The 21,606-nt window shown below is 46.6% G+C and overlaps 1 protein-coding gene across 2 annotated transcripts in view; it reads left to right on the top strand.

Moving 5' to 3' along the window:
• Positions 1 to 21,606, top strand: part of LOC149321696 (putative ATP-dependent RNA helicase DDX41) — a 29,910-nt gene that overhangs the window by 7,444 nt on the left and 860 nt on the right. The window contains exons 8-16 of one of the 2 annotated variants that reach the window (XM_089527107.1): positions 1,447 to 1,600; positions 1,772 to 1,908; positions 12,658 to 12,820; positions 18,291 to 18,422; positions 19,124 to 19,195; positions 19,414 to 19,510; positions 20,453 to 20,602; positions 20,910 to 20,981; positions 21,310 to 21,420. In XM_089527107.1, coding sequence (XP_089383233.1) covers positions 1,447 to 1,600; positions 1,772 to 1,908; positions 12,658 to 12,820; positions 18,291 to 18,422; positions 19,124 to 19,195; positions 19,414 to 19,510; positions 20,453 to 20,602; positions 20,910 to 20,981; positions 21,310 to 21,420 — 1,088 coding nt within the window. The remainder of the gene's footprint in view (positions 1 to 1,446; positions 1,601 to 1,771; positions 1,909 to 12,657; positions 12,821 to 18,290; positions 18,423 to 19,123; positions 19,196 to 19,413; positions 19,511 to 20,452; positions 20,603 to 20,909; positions 20,982 to 21,309; positions 21,421 to 21,606) is intronic. The other variant, XM_089527114.1, reaches the window with a different exon arrangement.

Below are 21,606 nucleotides of genomic sequence, written 5' to 3'. Positions count from 1 at the left end.
AAAAATTAGGTTTTCAGATTTCATAGGGCCATAGGTCTCCCTAGGAAGGGAATACAAAACTGTTTCCAAAAAGGTTGCCTTACTCACACCTGCCTATCTAATAGATCTTGAGGATGAGGCCAGTCTCAAGGCCTAGGCAGGTTCACATGAATGCAAATTATCCAGTTGTTCACCATTCAGTGTTTTAAAAGGCCAAGTTATTGTGGTATACCTTCAAGTTGTTTCTGGCCTATGGCAACCCCAAGGCAAACCTATCACAGGGGTTTTGAAGGATGAGAGTATGTGACTTGCCTAAGGTAACCCAGTGGCTTTCCACAGCTGAGCAGGGGTTTGAAGCCTGCTCTCCAGTCATAATCCCAATGCTCAACCCACTGCCCCATGCTGTCAATACCAACAGTTGGAGCTCAGAAGTTAATAGGTAACTGGTATAATTAATACTGTATTTAGTGCTGTGTTTTTGTATTCTACTTTCCCAAATGTATTGTACTCCTCAAGTACTGCCTCAACTGCCTTCTTTATCAGATGCAATTTTCAGCCTGTCTCCAAAGCCTTTGTCTCATGTACAAAGCATGCCATGTACAAAGCATGACAGTAGTTTAGCCTGGAAGTAACCAGAGCATGTGTGACTGAGGCAAAGTCTGCTTTTTCTAGATAGGATCACAGCTGATGAATCAGCCTAAGCTAAGAAAAGAAGGAGCATAACTAGGCCCAGAGCATACTTGACACCTCCATAGACAGCCCTGAATTGAAGAGAAACCCCAATTACAAATTCGCAACAGAATACTTTGCATATTTTTCTTTTATAGGAATTATTTATTGGTTACCAAGGAGTTGAAACAGGAACTGGGGACCCTGTGGAGGATTTTGGCCTTATGCTTAGTGAACAAGCTTTACATCTAGACTGTTGTAAACTCCTTTAGGGTCCTTTACATTTTCTACACAGCTCATGGTTTTAAAGATATTCTTGGTTATCATAAAAGAGGGGTGGCCTTCCATCCATTGATTTCCCAACTGGCCCCAAACAGATAAGCCAGTGGCCAGGGGCAATGGGAGTTGTGTTAACATCTGGAGGACCACATAGGTTAGAAATATACTTTATTTTAAACAAAAGCTCGGTTTCTCTATTGCCAGTACTTCGCAACTTGTATTCAGATTTCAAGATTCTAGTTCAATGTAATTATAGGACACCCAAAGGTGGTTGCTTGTAACTGGCAACAGTAGAGTGTCTCCATCTCTACCACATACTTGTGGCCCTCTACATGCTGTTAGACTCCAGCTCCTGTCATCCTGGACCATTGACTATGCTGTCTATGTTTGATGAGAGTTACAGTCCAACAACATCTAAAGAGTCACAAGTTCACCACCCTTGACAATGTACCCTTTCTGTGTAGCCCCGCCTTTACACCTGAACAGGTACCCCCTCTTACTCTTTTATCTTTTCTGTAGTCTTTCTGGCAGAGACATGATTGGCATTGCATTCACTGGCTCTGGCAAGACTCTCGTGTTCACTCTCCCTGTGATCATGTTCTGTCTGGAGCAGGAGAAAAGGCTGCCCTTTTCCAAGAGGGAAGGGCCATATGGACTTATCATCTGTCCCTCAGTAAGTCATCTAGTCTTTCTGGTTAATGCTTAACAAATCCATGCCAATGCCTGGATTTTGGGAGTGGGTGATGAATAAGCTGAGAAATTGTTTTGGTCATGAAAATAAAAGGTTCCAGCAGTACCTACCTAAGAAGGTAGTTGCTGTCTAATAGGCTCTTTGTTCCTTCAGAGAGAATTGGCTCGCCAGACCCATGGCATTCTTGAGTACTACTGCCGGCTGTTGCATGAGGATGGGATGCCTTCCCTTAGGTGCGCCCTCTGCATTGGAGGCATGTCTGTCAAGGAGCAGATGGAGACCATCAAACAGTAAGGCTAGCATCTGAAGCAAATGAAAACAATTCAAGAGAACATGCCAGATCTGTGTTCAGTTTCTTGCCATTGACTATCCTTTCCTCGAGTCTTCATATAATGAGAATTGCTGTCCTTTGTTTCAGGGCTTTGTAGTTTCATTATACGTAGTGTGTGACTCTTAATTTTAAATTTGACAACTTGCAATTTGCATAAATGTTGATTTGACAGTCATGACTATGAATGTACACAGATCTGACTTACTCTGGGTTACGGCTCAGAGACATAGCTGTGTTAGTCTGGAATATCAGTATGCAAGGGGATTTCATAGCACCTTTGAGATTAACTATGTTGAAGTTATAGCATAAGCTACACAAGCTCTGGGTTACTGGTGAGTGAGACCTGAACATACTTCATACTTTAAAATAAAATAAACAAATATAAACAAACAAAACTGAACATAAAACAAATACTACAAACTAAACAAAACAAGACAATGACTTTCTATTTCCTGATAGTTGGTTGTAATTACTATACTATCTAGCTATCTTTCTCATTTATTATATTTTCTGTGTTTTTCTACCCACAGTGAAATTTTCATATTTTTAACATAAACTGTATTATTCTATTGCATTCTACTGTACTGTTAGAATTATTCATCAAACTAGGGTTGCCATAATTCTCTACTATAAACTGGGACAAAATGTAGACCAAAATGTAGGACAATTGTAGGATAAAATTTAGCTCAAAATGTGTGACATTTAAGAAAAATGGAGGACCTTAAATGTCCTACATTTTGGGCTAAAATTTTATCCTACAATTGTCTTACATTTTGGTCTAAATTTTGTCCTACATATTGTCCCAGTTTATAGTAGAGAATTATGGTAACCCTAATCAAAACTCAAAACTGGTAAATCCCCAAAGCTTTTCCTCAAATATATCAGCAATACATTCCAGTCTCTCTTGAAATTCACCAAAAATCCCTCTTGGATCAGTCTGGTCAGCTTTTCTTTCTCTGCCAAGTTGTATAACTTCATCGGTCATTCTTTTTGTATTGGAATTATAGTTTGTGTCTACATGAGTCTGGCAGCAGTCACCATATATTATGAAATTCTCCCATACTTATTTTCTTGAGAGTCGTCTATCATACTGAACAGTAAAAAAATCAAGTTCAGTTTGGATATTAATTTTCAGAATGTCTGTCAACACCTTACGAATCTGAGTCCAAAATCTTTTTGCCTTTTCACAGGACCACCACATGCGGAAAAAAGTTCCTGACTTATCTAAACATTTCCAGCACTCACACCTTTGTGCGTTTTCTCAGATTTTAAATACATCTATAAAGCATCTTGTAGAAATTCTTAAATCATAGCTCAATGTGAATTTTAGTCCTTCAATCCAAATTCTCTCCCTTTTTATAATTCTATAGCATGCCCAGTATTTTGTGTTTACTTAATCATACAGTCTTTTACTACTACTACTACTACTTCCATCTCTATTTTCAATAACACTTTATACATTTTAGCAACAAGGTGTTCATTCTCAGAATGTAATAAAACATTAAAAATCTTGTTTAGATAATTCTATCCCATCTAACCCCTTATCCATTTTAAACCTCTCATAAAATTCATTCTATTTTTTGTGCATTTTTGAAATCTCATGTCTCTCTCTCTGTCCAGCCATGTCTCTCTATAGTGACATCTCTCTCGTATCTTTCTGCACCCTGTGAATACTGTATCATTTTATTTTATATAAGGGACTTGATAACTATCGAAATCTCCGGAAAGCCCTCCTGCCACCCGTTTCCACCTCTGAGGTGGTGGTACAAACGCTTCTGGTCATTCATTAATGTCTGTCTCCAGCCTCGCGACACTCTCCAGCCTTACATTGCTCTCCACGGATATGGAGGGCTGACTGTATATTCATTAACAATAGTCTTAAAATGGGGACAAGGAATATGCTTGCACTTGAAACAGCTTATGCTTATCAAATTTGCAGATGACACCAAATTAGGAGGAATAGCTAATACCCCAGAGGAGAGGATCAAAATTCAAAATAACCTGAATAGATTAGAAAGGTGGGCCAAAGCTAACAAAATGAATTTCAACACGGAGAAATGTAAGGTACTGCACTCGGGGCAGAAAAATGAAATGCATAAATATACGATGGGGGACAAACTTTACTTCCAAAAGTTTGAGATTTTGCAGCATTTTGGAATTTCAGATAAGGGAGACTTGACCTGTAATAGAAAATAATTCAAAAGGCAACTGTATTCCAATTTTTTATTCCACTATATCCATGATAGTGGGTTATGGGCTGAAGTGATTTTGGGTAATATTCCATTTTCTTAATTTTTTTACCCAAGAAGTAAGATATCAAGAAAATATCTATTCTCAAGCAGAATTTATGCCTTTCTGAAAAATAGATGTAATATCTCACCTCTCCATATTTGGATCTCTACATTTCTATTAATGATTGATTGTCCATGAGATCAGGAAAAGATTTCAGTAATTTCCCTTGATTTCCTTTAATCTTTTTTTTCAGAGATTCTGTCTATTGTAGGAGAGCCATTCCAGTCTCCTATAGGAATCAAATGTTCATAGTTATATTCCATCACCTTTGCCAGTAGTTTCTGGTAAAATCTGTCCTTATTTTCTGGTGGTGCAGATACACCATTTAGTAAAGTCTTAAGTCCATGTAGGTGTAATTCTACTTCAATATAGTGACTGTTTGAATCTTGAAAGATTTCCTCTGCACCTACTGTATTCTCTTGTTCACATGCATAACAAACCTGGCTTTCTTTTGTCTGTCAATGAAATGAATTATTTTTCCAATTGCTGATTTTTTAAGTATTTCAAAAAATTTTTTAATAATCTTTATTTCCTGCAAACAAAGTATATCATATTTCAGTTTTTGTAGATAATGGAATACTTGTTTTCTTTTCTGAGGTGAATTGAGGCCTTTGATATTCCAAGATAAAAATCTGGTATCCATGACTAGTTTCTAGATCTGCTTCATTTCCATCAACCCCTTTTAGAACTCTCTCTTCTTTATCTTCATCTGTCTTCACCGCTTCCTATAATTATGCTTGTTTCTGGACTGTTTTCCCTTGCTAGTTTTCATTGTGCTTGTCCAAGTGTTTTGCATACTTTTCCAGAAATTCCAGCTTTTTGCACAGTATTAATTCCATATTTCTGATGATTAAATCTGAAGGAGGTTCCTTCCAACTTCTATCTATATATTATCCCATAAAGTTAAGAAAGTGTAATCTTTGCTTTTTCTTAAAATTCTCTCTGGTATATGTTTAAATGATCACACTTCTTTATTCTCTATCTAGGTCATGCTTATTTTATCCTAAACACTCATTAAAGCAGTTGATGAGTTCTGTTCTTGCCAAAGGAAGAGTTGGAAGTGGAACGTGGGTTCTTACCTGATTACGTCCCTTTCCAGCAGAGAAGGTCCAAGCATCCTTGATATTGGGTAACTCCGCCTCTATGGCACCTGGTAGGCAGGGAGATAAAAAACAAAGGCCAGGGGCCTCCCCCCACCTCTATGGGTGGAGTGACCCCTTGTAACCCCAGTCAATGACCAGCACGGTATAGAAAAAACAGTCCATAGGAACCTCATAACTTATCCTGAACCCTAACTTGAACTCTAAACTGGGACAATGACGAAGGCCCGAAGATATTGTCCGCGAACATCAGCAGAGCAAGAGGGTGGGGAAAGATGCTCGGACCTTCTCTGCTGGAAAGGGACGTAATCAGGTAAGAACCCACGTTCCATTTCCCAGCAGAGAAGGAGCCAAGCCTCCTTGATATTGGGATTTACAAAAGCCAACTCCAAATCAGGGAGGGCCTGCTGATCCCGCGGACAAATCAGGGACCATCTGTTGGAGCACCCTGCGGCCAAAGGCTGCTTCGGCTGACTGGAAAAGGTCAAGCTTGTAGTGTCTTATGAATGTGGAGGGGGTCTTCCACGTGGCCGCTCTGCAGTTCTCGGCCAGGGGGGCATTTGTGATCAAGGCTGCTGATGTGGCCGCGCTTCTAGTGGAGTGGGCGGTGATGCCCTGTGGCGGCACCAGATCTAGGGCTTTGTAGCAGGCACTGATGCACTCTCTGATCCACCTTGAAAGAGTCGATACCGACACCTTTTTATCCTGGGACCTTGGATGGAAAGAGACGAACAGTGTTTCCGACTTTCTAAAACTCGCAGACCTCTTTAGGTAGATTCTGATGGCTCTACACACATCCAGGGTGTGCTAAATCTTTTCTAATTCTTCGGACGGTCGAGGGCAGAAGGAGGGAAGAATGATGTCTTGTGATGAGTGGAAGACTGAGTTAACCTTGGGAATGAAAGTCGGGTCCGGCCATAGTATGATTGAGTCTTGTCTAAAAATGCACAGTTCTTTCCTGACCGACAGCGCCCCTAACTCAGATACACGGCGCGCCGACGTTATGGCCGTGAGGATCAATGTCTTGAAGGTGAAGAATTTGAGAGAAGCCTCTCTCAACAGCTCAAAGGGACCAACTGTCAATGCCTTTAGGACCTTGTGTAGGTCCCATGAAGGGAAGCGGTGAATCGTTGGAGGAGATCTGTTGGACACTCCCTTGAGAAGCCTCCGAATGTGAGGGTGTTGAGAAACTAGGGCCGCCTCCTCGTGGGGGAGGATGGACGTGACCGCCGCGACCTGTCTTTTAACCGTGTTAGGTCGGAGACCCTGGTCGACCCCATCTTGGAGGAACTGGAGAAGAGTAGGGACCGTTATCCGAATGAAATCCCTCTTTTTACGTTTGCACCATCGCTTGAAAGCCTTAAAGGTGTATTCGTAAATTTTGATGGTCGATGGGTGCCTGGAAGCCAGGATGGACTCAATCACCTCTGGCGAATAGCCATAGCTTGTCAACATGAACCGCTCAATCTCCAGGCGTGAAGCTGAAGCCAGGAAGGGTCTGGGTGGTGAACCTGACCCTGGGACAGCAGGTCTGGTCTGGGAGGAAGAGGAAAGCTTTCTGTAGCCAGACTGAGGATCTCTGAATACCATGGGTGGCGGGGCCATGCTGGAGCCACCAAGATGACCTCCGCCCTGGTTTTCCGCACCCTGGCCAGAAATCGCATCATCAGGGAGGTCGGTGGAAACGCGTAGAGTAGGCCCACTGGCCAGCGGCAATTGGTGGCGTCAAAGTCCTCCGCACCCTGTGTCCGAAACCTCGAGAAGAATCTCGGAGTCTTGGCATTGGCCAGAGATGCGAATAGATCCAACGTCGGAGACCGAACTCCAGCGAGATCCTCTGGAACACCTCTGGGTGTAAACTCCACTCTCCTTGGTCTATGTTGGTTCGGCTTAGCCAATCCGCTTTTGAGTTTAGCTGACCCTGTAGATGTTCGGCTTCTAGGGAGAGAACGTTGTCTTCTGCCCAGGCTAGTAGGGCCTGAGCCTCGTCCATCAGGGATCGAGATCTCGTCCCCCCCTTGTCGGTTGACATGAGCCTTGGCTGTGATGTTGTCTGTCCTGATAAGGACCAGCCTGTGGAGAATCAGTTGTTTGAAGAACAGCAGAGCCAGACGGATCGCTCGAAGCTCCAGCCAATTGATGCTGTGACTTGCCTCCTGGGGATTCCACTGACCTTGGGCTAGATGGGTCCCGCAGAATGCACCCCAGCCCCTGAGACTGGTGTCCGTTGTGATCTGGACTTTGTCAGGCTGCCAAATGGGCTGGTGAGGTCCACCACTGGAGGGATTGACGTATGGTGGTCGGGACCAGAATCGACTTGGACTTCTTGAGAGCAATGGCTCGCTGGTGCGGAAGAAGTAGCCACTGGAGAGGCCTGGCGTGGAACCTCGCCCAGGGCAGACAGTCGATGGTGGCAATCATCAGGCCTTGAAGGTGGGTGAGCTGTTGCAAGCTGGCCCTCGGAGAGCACAGGATCTTTTGTACTGATGACTGGATGGAGTGGATTCGGTCTGGAGGAAGTCCGACCGACCCAGCTTGGGTGTTTATCATGGCTCCGAGGTGGGTGATCATCTGGCTGGGCTGGAGAGAACTCTTTTCTAGGTTGATCAGAAATCGGTGAAGTTGGAGCGACTTGAGGACTCTGGTGGTGTTGAGTCTCGCCTGTCGGATGGAAGGAGACCTGATCAGGAGGTTGTCCAGGTAAGGATGAACATGAATGCGATGAGACCTCCAATGGGCAACCAGAGCCACCAAGACTTTGGTAAACACCCTGGGAGCCGAGGAAAGGCCAAACGGCAATGCCCTGTATTGGAAGTGTCTCTTGCCATATTTGAATCGGAGGAATCGGCATGATGAAGGGTGAATAGGGATATGCAAATAAGCATCCTGAAGATCTAGCGAAGCCAGAAAGTCTCCATGTTGAAGGCTGTCTAAGATGGTCTTCAGTGTTTCCATGCTGAATTTCCTTTTTCGAATATAGAGGTTCAGGCCTCTTAGGTTTAGTATGGCTCTCCACAATCCATTTTTCTTGGGGACCAAGAATAGGGTTGAGTAACATCCTTGTCTTCTTTGGTCGTTTGGAATGGGTTTGATGGCTTGAATGGAGAGGAGTCGATAGATCTCTCCCAGTAGGAGGCAATGTCTTGCGGGGTCGTTTGATTCTGGCGACGGAGCGAACTTGTCGTGTGGCCTTTGGTGGAATTCTAGCTTGTAGCCGTGACGCACCGTGTCGAGGACCCACCTGTCTGAGGTGGATGTCTCCCAAATGTGTACGAACCCCTGTAGCCTGCCCCCTACTGGAGGGACCCCGTCATTGATGTTGGTTCTTCCGAGCGGACTTGGAACCTCCTCCCCCCTTGGTGGGGAAGGAGGGTTTGTTGTGTTTGGGGAACTTGGAGTCTCCCCACCATGGCTTGTTGGCCCTTGACTCCCTGGCTCGAAAGGAGTTAGAGTTGGAGTTAGCAGGAAAAAAGGATCTAGAGGAGTGAAAGGCAGAGCGATTTCTAAACTGTCTCCTATCCTCCTTTTTCTTGGCTGAAGGTAATGCCTTTTTCTTGTCCTTTCCCTTGATCAACACTGGTTCTAGAGATTCTCCAAAAAGCTTAGAGCCTAGGAAGGGAGTAAAGGCTAAGTTTTGTTTGGACTTAATGTCAACGTTCCAATTTTTTAGCCAGAGCTGGCGTCTGACCGCCACTGTCGCCGCCTGTGCTCTAGCGGTCTGCTGGATGGCATCAAGTGTGCCATCTGCTGCAAAGGCCGAAGCTTTAATGATCTTATTGATCGTCTGTCTAACCCTGGTATCTGCATTGGGAAGAAGATCCAGAAGGTCTCGCGACCACTGGAGATTGGCACGCATGACCATGGAGACGGTGGTGTCGGCCCTAACGGCTATAGACATGGCCTCATGGGCCTTTTTGAGAGCACCCTCAGCCCTTCTATCCTCTTGGTTTCTGAGGGCATCCTCACCATCTCTGCTCAAGACAGCTGAAGAGACAATGGTGGACACCGGGGCATCAACCACGGGGATCTTGAGCCTGTCCATGACAGTCGGCTGAAGAATATAGTGTTTTCTGGTAACACTGTGAGTGGGCCTACTAGCTGCAGGGCTATTCCATTCGTCCCTGATAATCTGCATGATGTTAGAGGGACATGGGATCTCTTGGAATGAGGATGCTGTGACTGGGAATAGGTCTTCACTGACCCTGGGAAGATCTGACTCGAGAGGGGGTGCCTGACTGGAAGGCAGACATGCCCAGCGTTTTAGTGGTCTTTTTGATAAGTGGGGCATAATCCTCTGGCCTTAACAATCGCGAGGACATGGTAGTGTCCTTGGCGCTGTCGCCCTCGTCGAGGGACAGCTCCCCCTCTTCGGGCCCAGAGTCTGATGAATTAAGAGGAATCCCTGAGGACTCTTCCTCGGAGGAATGGGTGGAGCGGGGGCGTTTGGGCTTAGGGGTGGCTCTAGCTCAGGGGTAGGCAACCGTTTTGAGCTGGGGGCCGGGTTGCTGTCCCTCAGACAACTGGGGGGCCGAAGCTGGGGGGTGGAGTTTCTACCCTCTGGGGGTGGGGCCACATGCTGGGGGTGGAGCTTCTACCCTCCAGGGGTGGGGCCGCATGCTCCGCCCCCGGAGTGACAACAATAATAATAATAGTTCCAAGCATGGAAACTACTACAAAGCAATTTAAAAAAGAAGAAGAAAGCATGCACACTGTCTCAACCCAGAAAGGCACAAGGTGCTGAGAGGGGATTTTGCGCGCGCACACACATACACACACACACACACACAACGCCTGTCTCTCACACACACAACCTCCCCCTGTCTCTCACATACACCCTCTATCACACAACTTGCTCTCTCACACTCACAACCCACTTCTCTCTCTCTCTCTCTCTCACACACACACCAAACCCTGTCTAACACACACAACCACCCCCTCCCTCACATACAAAAGCCACTTCTCTCTGTGTGTGTATCTCACACATACACACACACAAAACCCATCTCTCTCTCACACACACAACCTCCTTCTCTCTCACACAACCCACTCTCTCTCACACACACAACCCACTTTTCTCTCTCTCATACACACATACACAACACATGTCTCTCTCACATACAACCTCCTCTTCTCACACACCCTCTCACACAACCCACTCTCACACACACAACCCACTTCCCCCCATCTCTCTCTCTCTCTCACACACACACACACAACTCGTTTTGTGACACACACACACACAAAACACACCTCTCTCTCTTACACACACACTGCTCTTACACATACATACACACGACTTCTCTCTCTCTCTCTCTCTCTCTCTGCCCTCCTGCTGTAAAATGAGGGGAAGCCCCTCAGAGGCCAGGAAGGAGGCAGGGGACACCCGCACTGGCGTCCTCACCGGCTCTTTCCCAGCTTCTGAGGGGCCTCCAAGCCCCTCAGAGGCCGGAAAGGAGGCGGGGGACACCCACGCTGGTGTCCTCACTGGCTCTTTCCCGGCTTCTGAGGGGCCTCCAAGCCCCTCAGAGGCCAGGAAGGAGGCGGGGGACACCCACGCTGGTGTCCTCACTGGCTCTTTCCCGGCTACTGAGGGGCCTGTGCGAGAGGCTCAAGGCCCCGTACGCCTGCCCCGCGGGGCCTTTGGCGGTGGCAATCGGCAGCAGGACCGAGCAGGGGCCGGTCCCAACGGCTCCACGGGCCGCATGCGGCCCGCGGTCCGTAGGTTGCCTACCCCTGCTCTAGCTTGTCTGGCCCTCTTTGCTGGGGGGCGATAGGACTGCTCTGACTCTGAACCTGAGCAGGAGTCACTGCCTTCATCTGCCCTGGATCCAGATGAGACTGGATCCCAACGACCCCCTGATCCCTTGCTGGAAGTCCTGACCCTTTTACCTGGGATGAGGGGAGCAGACCCCCTTTTTTCCCCACGCGGGGAATTTTGGGAAGGCTTGCTAGAGGAATGGGAGGGGTTGTGGTTGTTGGAGGGCCTTTTTTCCCAGGGCTGGGTGCCAGCTGTATTTGGGCGGCCAAGATGGCGGAATTCCGGGTCTGCCCTAAGATGGCGGCCCCCATGGCAGACCACGCGGTCGTCCTGCCGGACCTCCGGGTCCGCCCCAAGATGGCAGCCCCATGGCGGACCACACGGTCATCCTGGTGGACTTCCGGGTCCACCCCAAGACGGCGACCCCCATGCTGGTGGGCCTCCGGATCCGCCTCAAGATGGCAGCCCCCACGAGGAAGCTCGGTGGAGCTGTGGTCACCGGTGAGGAATGGGGGGAAACCGCTGCCTGAAGGGGGGCCAAATGGGGGGAGGGGACCCGGCCACATCCAGAGGGGCCCTCCCCCAGGGAAAAAACCCCGCCCCAGCCCGGTGTGCTGGGTCCGAAGGGGCGCACCCCTGTGGGGTCGGTCTCCGTCCGGGGGGCTCTGACTAAGGATGGGGCCTCCTGGTGGATGAACGACCTGAGCCACCGCACCGTCCCGGGGCAAAGGGGGCTACTCACGTTGTCCTCTGGGTCTTCCGAGTCGAGAGGAATGGGCTCTCCCTTCACAGACCCTAACCGGGTCGTTTGGGAGGCCGCGGCCTCTGCAGCCGAAGGGAGGGGGGTCCCCCTGTCGGCTGCTGCCGCGCTTCCACCGGTCGATCCGAGGACGAAGACCCAGGGCCCACAGCCGGCAAAGCCGGGGCTGGCCCGGGTAGGGTGGAAGTGGGCTCTCCCTGATGGCTGTCCTCTCTGTCCAAATCCATCTTGAAAGGGGGGAGGAAAGAAGGGAAAGGAGAAAGTATGGGAGAGAAATCTTTTTTTTTTTTTTTTTTTAAAGGATAGGAAGGAGGGAAGGAGTCAGGCGAGCCAGGAGAGCCAAGGAGCAACAATCCAACACAGAAGCTTAGAGCTGAAGAAGATACGTCCTAGCAGGAGCGAGGCAGGAAGAAGACTGGGGTTACAAGGGGTCACTCCGCCCATAGAGGTGGGGGCGGCCCCTGGCCTTTGTTTTTTATCTCCCTGCCTACCAGGTGCCATAGAGGCGGAGTTACCCAATATCAAGGAGGCTCGGCTCCTTCTCTGCTGGGAAATGTGGGGATTATAGAGCAGGGTGAGGAGCCCATTGCTGTGTAGAAAGTGGTAGACTGCAGCTCCCATCATGGTTAGCTGTGTTGGCTATGACTGATGGGGAGCAGCCCAGTAACATTTGTGGGGCTGTGTACTACCCATGCCTGTTGACAGATACTTCAAAGAAAAATAATCCTCTTGTTCCTTGTTTGTGTGATTGTTACCAGAAGAGGCTCCCTTACAATTCTGACTCTGTGTTTCCCACAGTGGGGTGCATATGATGGTGGCAACCCCAGGCCGGCTAATGGATCTCCTGCAGAAAAAGATGGTCAGCCTGGACGTCTGCCGCTACCTGGCACTGGATGAAGCTGACAGAATGATCGATATGGGTTTTGAGGGAGACATCCGCACCATCTTTTCCTACTTCAAGGTACTATGGTTGGTGGGCTGTCCTCCTGACTCTAACCCAAAGAGTATGGCATTTATTTGACTCTGCTCCTCTTTCACTCACATATTTTGTGGTGCCAGAGGTGTGGCCAGCACACTTTCTCTGCTTCTCTTTCATTCCTCTGGCTTATGTGAGTTTTTTCCATGCTCCAGGCTCTGTTATTTCTAGTCACAGCAGCCAGATTAACATTCCCAATTGCTGCTACTGGTTATGCCTAAATTATGCATAAGGCTTTTGGTGGCCTTGACTTGGAAGCTTTTTTTTGAGGGGGGGGGCAGGAATCTATTGTGGAACATGCAAAGGAGTCAGAAAGAAAAGGAAGAGATGCCTTTCTCTCTTTATCTTAGACCTAGAATTAGAGGGAGAGGCATCCAGGTTAGATCATGTGATACCCTGTTTCCCTGAAAATAAGACATACCTGTAAAATCAGCTGTAGCAGGATTTCTAAGCATTTGCGCAATATAAGCCATACTCCAAAAATAAGACGGAACGGAAGGATACAGGAAGCGAGTGGAAAGATTGGGGCCAATGGTTCTAAAGGAAACGGAGTCGCAAGAAATTCAGGATGGAATTCTGGGTTTGGAGAATTATGACAATGTTCCAGAAGAGGACGACTTAACTATATTTGAATAAATGTAGCTTGTTGTACCATACTTAATAAAAATAAGACATCCCCTGAAAATAAGCCATAATGTGTCTTATTTTCAGGGAAATATGGTATGCAGATTTTGACCTTAGAATCATAGAGTTGGAAGAGACCACAAGGGCCATCCAGTCCAACCCCTTCCATGCAGGAACTCTCAAGCAAAGCATACCCGACAGATGGCCATCCAGCCTCTGTTTAAAGACTTCCAAGGAGGAGATTCCACCACACTCTGAGGGAGTGTGCTCCACTGTTGAACAGCCCTTACTGTCAAGAGGTTCCTCCTAATGTTGAGGTGGGTTCTCTTTTCCTGTAGCTTGCATCCATTGTTCCGGGTCCTGTTCTCTGGAGCAGCAGAAAACAAGCTTGTTCCCTCCTCAATATGACATCCCTTCAAACATTTAAACAGGACTGTCATATCACCACTTAACATTCTCTTCTAAAGCTAAACATCCCCAGCTCCTTAAGTTGTTCCTCATAGGACAGGGTTTCCAGACCCTTCACCATTTTAGTTGCCCTCCTTTGGACACACTCCAGTTTCTCAATGTCCTTTTTTAATTGTGGTGCCCAAAACTGGACACAGTATTCCAGGTGGGGCCTGAACAGAGCAGAATACAGTGGCACTATTATTTCTCTTGATCTAGACACTATACCTTTATTGATGCAGCCTAAAATTGCATTGGCCTTTTTAGCTGCTGTATAACACCGTTGATTCATGTTCACCTTGTGGTCTACTTGGACTCCTAGATCCCTTTCACACTTAGTCTCGATCAGCCAGGTGTCCCCATCCTATATCTGTGCGTTTCATTTTTCCGTAGTAAGTGCAGTACCTTACATTTCTCCATGTTGAATTTCATTTTGTTATCTTTGACCCAGCTTTTTAGTCTATTCAGCTCATTCTGAATTTTGATCCTGTCCTCTGGAGTATTAGCTACTCCTCCTAATTTGGTGTCATCTGCAAATCTGATAAGTATGCTCCCAATTCTGTCATCCAAGTCATTGATAAAGGGTGTTGAATAGCACTGGGTCCAGGACAGAGCCCTGTGGGACCCCACCCTAAAATACTTCTTTGTCGAAATTAGGCACCAGGCAGTGAATGGTACCTGCTCAAATACATATAGGCATTTTCTTCGTAGCAGAACTTAGTTGTAGTCTTTCTCCAGAAGAGTCCTAGGTGGTATTTACTGTGGCGCAGTTGGTTGGTGGAATGTATATATTTTGCTTTAAAGTTCCATACACATTCAGTCAAGAAAATATACTTCCTGTAGCAGCAAACTGAGCAAAGTTTGCTTATATTATTTTGCATGATTTGTTCTTCTCTGCTAATGAAGGTCAAGGTGCTGAGCATGGCACTAAAGCATTGTTACTTATCCCTGAAAAGTCTAATGCCCTCCCAGCCGGGTATACACTGAAAGAACAGGTTAGGGAATGTGGGCGGGGGGGAGGAGTGGCAATGGTCCATAAAAGTCACATCACCTTGACTAGGAACTCGGTACCGAAACTGAGGCACATCGAGTGCATCTACCTGACCCTGAAAGCCAAGGACAGTACGGGGATTCTGTTGGTTTATCGTCCACCCCGTAACCTAACAGACTCCCTGGCCGAGCTGACACAGCTGGTCTCGGAGCTGGTGTTGGAGTCCCCCAGGCTTCTTGTCTTGGGGGACCTCAACATCCCCTTCGAGGCCGGCTCAACAGATCCAACAGGTGCGGCTCGGTTGTTCATGGAATCCATGACAGCCATGGGCCTGTCCCAATTGGTTTCAGGGCCAACACACTGTGCTGGTAATACACTCGATGTTGTCTTCAGTACGGTCCGAGAACGTCCGTGGGTGGGAATTAATGCCATCTCCCCCCTGTCATGGACGGACCATTTCCTAGTCAAGATAGGACTGGATGCCACTATCCAAAACCCCCCCGGGGGTGGTGGACCTATTATAATGGTCCGCCCTCGAAGGCTGATGGAACCCAAAAGGTTCCAAGACGCCTTAGAGGGTATTGTGTTTGGGAACTATGGTGATACTGTCGAAACCCTGGTTGATAACTGGGATAGTAATTTATCTGGGGCTATAGACAGTATCGCTCCCGAGCGCCCTTGCCGGCCTGCTCCAAAGAAAAGACCCTGGTATACAGAAGATCTTCGCCATATGAAGCGGGCTGTGCAACGGCTAGAGCGCTATTGGCGGAAACATCAGAAATTATCTGACAGAACACTCCATGAGAACCTGTTGCATTCCTACGGAGTGGCAGTCAGTGCAGCCAGGGATGCGTACTGTGCTGCACGGATTGCGTCAGCAGAGTCTCGTCCGGCAGAGCTGTTCAGGGTGGTCAGGGAATTAACTAACCCCGGCCACCCAGAACCCTTTACTTGAACCAACTATTGCCTGCTGTGACGCTTTTAACAACTTCTTTGCTGATAAAGTCTCTCAGATAAGGGCTGATCTTGATGCCAATTTTCGAGCAGAACCTTTAGTAGAGGTATCCAGCGCCTCTGGTAACAAGGTTATTCTGGATCAATTCGAGTTTGTGAGTACCGAGGACGTAGACAAGTTCCTTGGGTGCATGAAAAAGATGACTTGCCCTCTTGACCCTTGCCCTTCTTGGTTGACCGTACAGGGAGGAGATGTTATAACATCTGCTCTCCACCAAATAATAAATACATCTCTTCGGGAAGGCATTGTACCAACATCTGTGAAACAGGCAATAGTAAGGCCTTTGCTGAAGAAACCTTCCCTTGATCCCCTATCCATGAGCAGTTATAGACCTGTCTCTTTGTTACCATTTTTGGGCAAGGTGATTGAGAGGGTAGTCGCTTTTCAGCTCTAGGCGGTCTTGGATGAAACCGATTATCTTGACCCATTTCAAACTGGTTTCAGGGTGGGCTACGGAGTTGAGACTGCCATGGTCGCCTTAGTCGATGACCTCCGTCTGGCCACCGACAGAGGAGATATAACTCTGTTGGTGCTCTTGGACATCTCAGCGGCCTTCGATACCATCGACCATGGTATCCTTCTGGAGCGCCTGGGAAAATTAGGTATCGGGGGCACTGCGCTCCAGTGGTTCCGGTCCTATCTCTTGGGAAGGTTCCAGATGGTGAGGCTGGGGGACAGCTGCTCTCGGAAAAGAGAGCTTACATCGGGCGTCCCTCAAGGCGCCATTCTGTCCCCCATGCTATGTAATATTTACATGAAGCCGCTGGGAGAGATCATCCGGAGCCATGGAGCTCGGTGTTATCAGTACACTGATGATACCCAGATCTATCTCTCCATGTCTCCGACTGACACAGTGACTAAGGATGGCATCTCTCCTCTGGATGCCTGCCTGAGGTCAGTAATGGGTTGGATGAAGAAAAACAAACTCAGATTGGAATCCAGAGAAAACAGAGGTACTCATGATAGGTTTGCCTGGCCCGGGCAGGGAAATTTGTCATCCTGTCCTTGATGGGATTAAACTTCCCCTGAAGGACAAAGTACGTAGTTTGGGAGTACTCCTGGATCCATCCCTATGTTTATCATCTCAAATAGATGCGATGGCCAGGAGTGCCTGGTATCAGCTTTGGCTGATACGCCAGCTGCGTCCCTGTCTGGACCGGGGGGACCTAGAAAAAGTAGTACATGCACTGGTAACCTCTCGTTTGGATTTCTGCAATGCGCTCTACATGGGGCTACCTTTGTATCAGGTTAGGAAACTTCAACTGATCCAAAATGCAGCAGCCAGGCTAATTATGGGCACAACAAGATTTGATCATATAACACCTATTTTAAAATCTCTACACTGGCTGCCAATTCGTTTCCGGTCCCAGTACAAAGTGTTGGTTATTACCTTTAAAGCCCTAAATGGCTTGGGCCCGGGTTACTTGAGGGAACGCCTCTCCCTGCATAATCCTCCCCGCACACTCAGAATTTCTGGAAAACTCTTTCTTAACTAACCTAAGGTGAGGTTGGCGTCCACTCAACAAAGGGCCTTTTCGGCCGTGGCGCCCTCTCTATGGAATGCCTTACCTGAAGGGATACGTCTTAGTGGATCAGTGGAAGCCTTTAAGAAGACTTTAAAAACTCATCTCTTCCTTCAAGCCTTCCCTCCTAATTCCGTTTAAGAATATATTCCCCTATTGATGTATAGTATGTATGATTTTTGATTTTAACAATGTCATTGGATGTTTTAAAATTTTGCTTGCATTTAATCTATTTTAATTATCTACTTTTAAGATGTGGTTTTTACTGTTCTTATTGTCTGTTTTTAACAATTTCTGTATACCGCTTTGATCATTGGAAAAGCGGTTAATAAATGAACAATTTATTATTATTATTATTATTATTATTATTATTATTATTATTATTAATGTTTCCCTGATGTCTGAGTTTTTAGCAGGCATTGCCTATGCCTTTTAAACATACCTTTGCATTTACAAGCACTAGAACATGGTGAGGATCATGCAGCCCTACCAATGTTGTTTGACTGAAGGTCTAGCATTCCTTATTGTTACCTACTGGCTAAATCTGATGGGATTTGAAGTCTAACATCTGGAGGGCCACATGGTTTCCACTCCTCAGCTAGAAACCTGCTTTTTAGAAATAAAAGCTAAGATTTGCAGTGCGTAAAATTCTTTCCTAGTACAATACTTGGACCTTACTTGGACGTGAACAGTGCTCCTAAGACTGTTATTCTGTTTTATGTCCAGTTTCAATTATCCTCTTATAAAAGCCAGATATAGTTTGAAATCAGCATTTTTGCACTCATTATATTGTCAAAATGGATGTCCCTAGCTCTCTACCTGCCTACTAATATTTCTCTCCCACACCATCTTTAGGGCCAAAGGCAAACCCTTCTTTTCAGTGCTACTATGCCCAAGAAGATCCAGAATTTTGCCAAGAGTGCTCTTGTGAAGCCTATCACCATCAATGTGGGACGTGCAGGAGCTGCCAGTTTGGATGTCATACAGGTGTGTCACTCGCTCATAGGGCCCTTACTTGATGAGTATGCCTGTGCCATCTGAACTCATGTAGATAATCGAATGGTGTGTCTTTTATCTGTTCTTCAGAGGGGTGTGGTTTTAAGCTTCTCACCTAATTTATTGTTATTATTTCATCAAAATCCTGCACTGAAATTCATGGCTGCTTAGGAATTTGAACCTAAGGCCCGTTACAGACTGCCCAAAAGGGGCGGTCTTGGGCCGCTGCCGGTTGCAGCGCGGGGAAGCCGCTGCAGCCAAACCGCACGACTCCCCCGCGTTGTAAAAAAGGAGCGTGAAAATCGCGCTCCTTCCGGCAACCCAGAAGAGATGTCGCAAGTGCCAAAGCGCGCACTCGCGACGTCTCTTCCGGGTTTAGACGTCCGGACACTGCGCGTCCGTTACATCAAGATGGCCGCGCCCGTCTGTATAGGGCGTCGCCATCTTGCCGTACGGAATACGCACGAGGGGCAAGACGCATCCGGAAGTGCCGCCCCTCGCGCGTATTCCTGGCGCAACGATGGCGCCGCTTAGGCCCGTCTGTAAGGCGCCTAAGTTTCCTTTTTGAACTCAACTGTGGTAGCTCTTCTGAGTTCTTCATCAAATAGCCCTTGCTGCTGTCTGCTTCCTCTTTTTTTCACTGGAACATTTCTCCATGGTGGTTCTCAAAATTTCTCTCTGGTTGTCCCTAGGAGGTAGAGTACGTGAAAGAAGAAGCCAAGATGGTATATCTGCTTGAGTGTCTACAGAAGACCCCTCCACCGGTGAGTGCCAGTCAGTCCTGGAGCAGATGTATTTATCCAAGCTGGAACTGTCTGATTTTCTTCTAAAACAGGAGATAAGCAGCTACCAGGTGGTTGTTAACAGTATTTGCTGTCATCTGAATCTGGATTTGAAAAGGAGCTCTGCTTAGACTGAGGGATTTATGCTTTTTCCCTTAGGGTGTTAGTTGTTTATCAGTACCTTCCTTTTTCTTTGGCAGGTTCTTATTTTTGCTGAGAAGAAAGCAGATGTAGATGCAATCCATGAATACCTGTTGCTGAAGGGTGTGGAGGCTGTGGCCATACATGGTGGAAAAGGTCAATATGAATCTAGATATGAATATACTTATTTTCAACTCTTGGGGAAAGGCAGGTTATAAAGTCAACATTGTTGTTGTTGGTGTTATTCAGAGGAAACATGGCCAGACTGCAAATGTGCACCAATCTGCAAATACAGCAGAAGGATTTGGGTTCATAACACCATTGCCTTGCTACACTTAGACTTTTCTTTCAACTTCATAACTCTATAGAGCTGTTCAATTAAATAGAAAGAAACTCTGCTCAAGACTGAACAAGAGCTAAGATTTCCACTAGATTATGGAATATGATCTACCAGAGTATGAAGAGTGTCAAAAATTATAAGAGGCTCTAGAAGTACCCGAAGGGCATTATCAGGCCTTTAGGGGTTCTCATTACTGGCTGTGGCATTCTGTTAATGTTCCACACAAATTATTTTTAAAATACCTTTTAGGCAAACCAATGATGTCACTGGCATTAACAGTATAATTTTCACTGAGTACACAAGGAAAAGATGAGAAATTGAATGTTTTGGTTACAAAGGTGGACAATGCTCTAGGCAAATTTCCAGGGGAAAAAAGTGGCCCTATATTCTTAGTCGTGCAGCTGAGTTAACACTGTCAACTTGGAATCAACCCCCTTTTTTCTGTTGTTAATCACACTAAAAATGAGCTGTATTCCTAGTGAAATACTATCCCATATCTGAGAGTTTTACAAATCTGTTCCCCTGCCCTTCCTGTGACATATTAGAGATGACACCAACAGAAACAAGAGCTTGGGTTGAGAGGCTTGTTGCGCTGTTTACTCTTGTACTTCATGAAATGTGTCTGGGAAGACAACAGTCCTTTTGTCCTGGGATTGTGAATAATTCTTTGCAGAGAATGGAAACTCTTGTAGTCCTTGTATTATGAACAATAGGAAATCCTCTTGCTGTTGCTACTAATGTTTTCTTTCATCCTACAGACCAAGAGGAACGAACTAAAGCCATTGAGGCCTTCCGGGATGGCAAGAAGGATGTTCTTGTGGCCACTGATGTTGCATCCAAAGGCTTGGACTTCCCAGCCATCCAGCATGTCATCAACTATGACATGCCTGAGGAGATAGAAAATTATGGTATGGAAGAGAAGTTAGCTTTGCCTCAAGGACTTGGGCCTTCCTAGTTGCATCTGCTAGGATCTTTGTATGTGCAAAGGAGCTTCTCATATGAAGGAGCTCTACTTGAAGCCATATTCAGACATTTGTTTGAATAGGAAAGGCTTAAACCAGTGGAATTTGGCTTGCTGTTCTTCATTAAACAGTTATGACATATATGAGTCGTAGAATGGCCATCTGAATTAGGACTGTTGCTCCTATGACAAGAAGCAGCCACCAGGTTTTCCTGAAATTGATTTCTTATTTTGTGTCTGATTTTCTTTTCCAGTTCATCGAATTGGGCGTACAGGCCGTTCAGGGAATACTGGCATTGCCACCACCTTCATCAACAAAGCTTGTGGTGAGGAACCAAAAGGGGCTGCTGTGCAAGTGTGTGATGGATGTGTAATAGATAACCCATGCTGGCAGGATGTTTGCTTGTATCATGAGAGTTTCTGGAGGAGTCAGCCAGAGCCATACTTCCCTATGAGTCACTGCTGAAAATAGAATATGCTAGGGAGCCAGGATATGGTTTGTGGGTGGCTTGAGACTATTAGGATTGCCTTCTTTATGGGATGGCTCCTTACTCACATGTAGGCAATTTTCTGCTGCTTCCTGTAATTGGGACTAGGTGAATGAGTGCCTACTCTTTTCTTTCTAAAATGGTGGCCTGTTTCCTTTGTTCCCAGATGAGTCTGTGCTCATGGACTTGAAGGCACTGCTGCTGGAGGCCAAGCAAAAGGTGCCGCCTGTGCTGCAGGTGCTGCATTGTGGAGATGAATCCATGTTGGACATTGGAGGTAAGTGGCTGGTTCTTTGGGGTCGGGGAATGGTGGAGGGGATGGTCTGATGCAGTTGATGTGCAGTTTCAGTGGGAAGACAGCTTAACCTCAGCAATGGCTAAATGGAGTAGAGACCTGCAAACCACCCAAGTGTCATGTGAAAGACTGGTAGAATCTTAGAGAGTCAACAGCCTAATGTTGATA

Source organism: Sceloporus occidentalis, unplaced genomic scaffold (assembly GCF_023333645.1).
Source record: "Sceloporus occidentalis isolate IW3139 unplaced genomic scaffold, rSceOcc1.0.p SCAF_1, whole genome shotgun sequence".
Lineage (NCBI taxonomy): Eukaryota > Metazoa > Chordata > Lepidosauria > Squamata > Phrynosomatidae > Sceloporus > Sceloporus occidentalis.
The sequence above is the reverse complement of the archived record's forward strand: the minus strand, read 5'-3'. Positions and strand labels throughout refer to the sequence as shown.